This window comes from Saprolegnia diclina (assembly GCF_000281045.1).
Source record: "Saprolegnia diclina VS20 unplaced genomic scaffold supercont1.5, whole genome shotgun sequence".
Lineage (NCBI taxonomy): Eukaryota > Oomycota > Saprolegniomycetes > Saprolegniales > Saprolegniaceae > Saprolegnia > Saprolegnia diclina.
The window spans coordinates 1,204,219-1,206,324 of record NW_008246072.1 but is presented as its reverse complement, the minus strand read 5'-3'; the positions used below and the strand labels follow the sequence as shown (position 1 = coordinate 1,206,324).

Genomic DNA, 2,106 nt, shown 5'->3' with positions numbered 1-2,106 from the left:
TGCACCTCAACACGCACTTTGCCCGCAGCTACCTCACGGTGATCGACCAAGTCGTCGACGCCGCGCGCCTCCAAAAGTAATCCGAGCTTGCGCTTGAATCGCGACCAATTTAGAACCATGTATGTGTACCTTCCTCGTCATCGCATCTCTCCGCAGCCAGCATGCATATCAGAAGCAGTACTATCTCTCAAGAGTGTCCATCGTGTCGATTGAATCGCGCCCGGGAGATAGTCGATGGGTGGCTGGGCTCGTGGGTGGGTGCCTGCGGGCTTGCCCAGAGGGGTTGAGCGGCTCTGCCCCGTTTTTCCCAGACATACAACCCGGACAAACGGCTGGACTGGACAGGACAGCCACGACTTCGGCGACTGAGGTGGCTACCTTACGTTGTTTGCTCAAGGCAGCGCAGGCTCGTGATCAAGGTCGAGAGGAGGTGCGAGGCCGGCGTGTATACCGTGCGCGGCTCTCAGCCTCCTGGGCGAGGCGAGGCCACTACGAGGAGGGCGGAATGATCTTCTGCAATAGTTGTCCGGGTGGGGCAAGGGTCCAACCCAGCTGTGACGTAGGTGTGTAACACGGCCTTCAACCTCAACTTCACTCAACGTCACAAACCCTTTGGTCAAGTGGAGCGCAAATGGCCGACATCGACAAGCGCAACTCCAACATCGACGAGCCCGACACAGAGTACGACGCTGTCCTCCTCTCGGACCACGCGCCGCCCGCGCCGAGCCACAGCTACCGGCCCGACATTGACGGTCTTCGTACGCTTGCCGTGCTCCCCGTCCTCGTCTTCCACGCGTACCCCAAGCTCTTTCCCGGCGGCTTCATTGGCGTCGACATCTTCTTTGTCATTTCCGGGTTTCTCATTTCCGGCATCCTCTTCAAGGAGCACAAGCGCGGCAAGTTTACGTACGCGAGCTTCTATGAGCGCCGCGTCCGCCGCATCTTCCCGACGCTCATCATCGTGCTGAGCGCGACGCTCTGGCTCGGGTACCTCTACCTCATGGCGCCCAAGCTCAAGCTCATGGCCGCCACCATGTTTGCCGGGACGGTCTTTGCCGCCAACCTCCAAGTGCTCTCGCTCGAGAAGGCGTACTTTGATCTGGGTGCGAACCCGGTCTTGCACCTCTGGTCGCTCGGCGTCGAAGAGCAGTTCTACATTCTCTGGCCATTCTTCTGCGCCATCATCATGAAGCTCTCGTACAAGCGCGCGATCATCTTCCAAGTGGCGTTTATGGTGCTGAGCTTTGGCACCAACATTGCCTTCCTCGGCTACCGCGACAACAAGGTGTCGTTCTACATGCCGCTCTGCCGCTTCTGGCAAATGTCCATGGGCGGTCTCCTCTCTTACGTGGCGTCGCAGGCGTTGGAGCCGCTTGCTACATCCGACAATGCGCCGAAGTATGGCGGTTGGATGTCGGTGGTTGGCCTTGGTCTCGTCGTCGTCGGCTTTGCCACCGTCAACGAAGACCGCGCGTTTCCCGGCTTTTGGGCGCTGCTCCCGACTGTCGGCGCGACCTTGCTCATGGCGGCCGGTCCCCGCACGCCGTTCAACCGCTACATCCTCAGCAACGCCGTTGTTGTCTACATTGGCAAGATCAGCTACTGCCTCTACCTCTGGCATTGGCCGCTCCTTGTATTCTCTGGGGATCGGTATCCGGCGACGGCGCCGCGCCCGTTCTTTGCCGAGCCGTGGTTCATTCTCCTCGTCTCAGTCGCTTTGAGCATCTTTACGTACGAAGACGTCGAGCTGCGTCTGCGCCGGCGCAAGGCCAAGTGGATCACGCCGGTTTTGGTGCTCGGCATTGTGGCGCTCGCGGCGTTCTCAGCGGCGGTGCACACGTACCCCGCAGATTTTTCGCTGACGGAGCGCGGTCTGCGCGGCGTCGCACCGCCGGTCGTGAAGCGCGGTGCGAATCTCACAGGCGGCAACGTCCCCGCCTCGCTCAAGCAGGCGCAGGCGGCCATCTACGACGGCGACTGGCAAAAGGACTTGAGTGAGTGCCCAAAGGACTCGCCGTATTTCAAGGACATAGTCCGCCCTAGTGACTTCCATGCGCGCGACAACTACTTCCTTCCCGGCGGCGTCTTCCTCGTCAACCCAGGCCA

At 60.5% G+C, this 2,106-nt stretch overlaps 1 protein-coding gene across 1 annotated transcript in view; it reads left to right on the top strand.

Annotated features, from left to right (window-relative positions):
• Window positions 1-631: 631 nt before the first annotated feature.
• The window catches only part of SDRG_02465 (hypothetical protein), a gene marked incomplete at both ends in the record, with an annotated part of 2,509 nt that continues 1,034 nt past the window's right edge, over window positions 632-2,106 (top strand). The window contains one exon of the mRNA XM_008608054.1: window positions 632-2,092. Coding sequence (XP_008606276.1) covers window positions 632-2,092 — 1,461 coding nt within the window. The remainder of the gene's footprint in view (window positions 2,093-2,106) is intronic.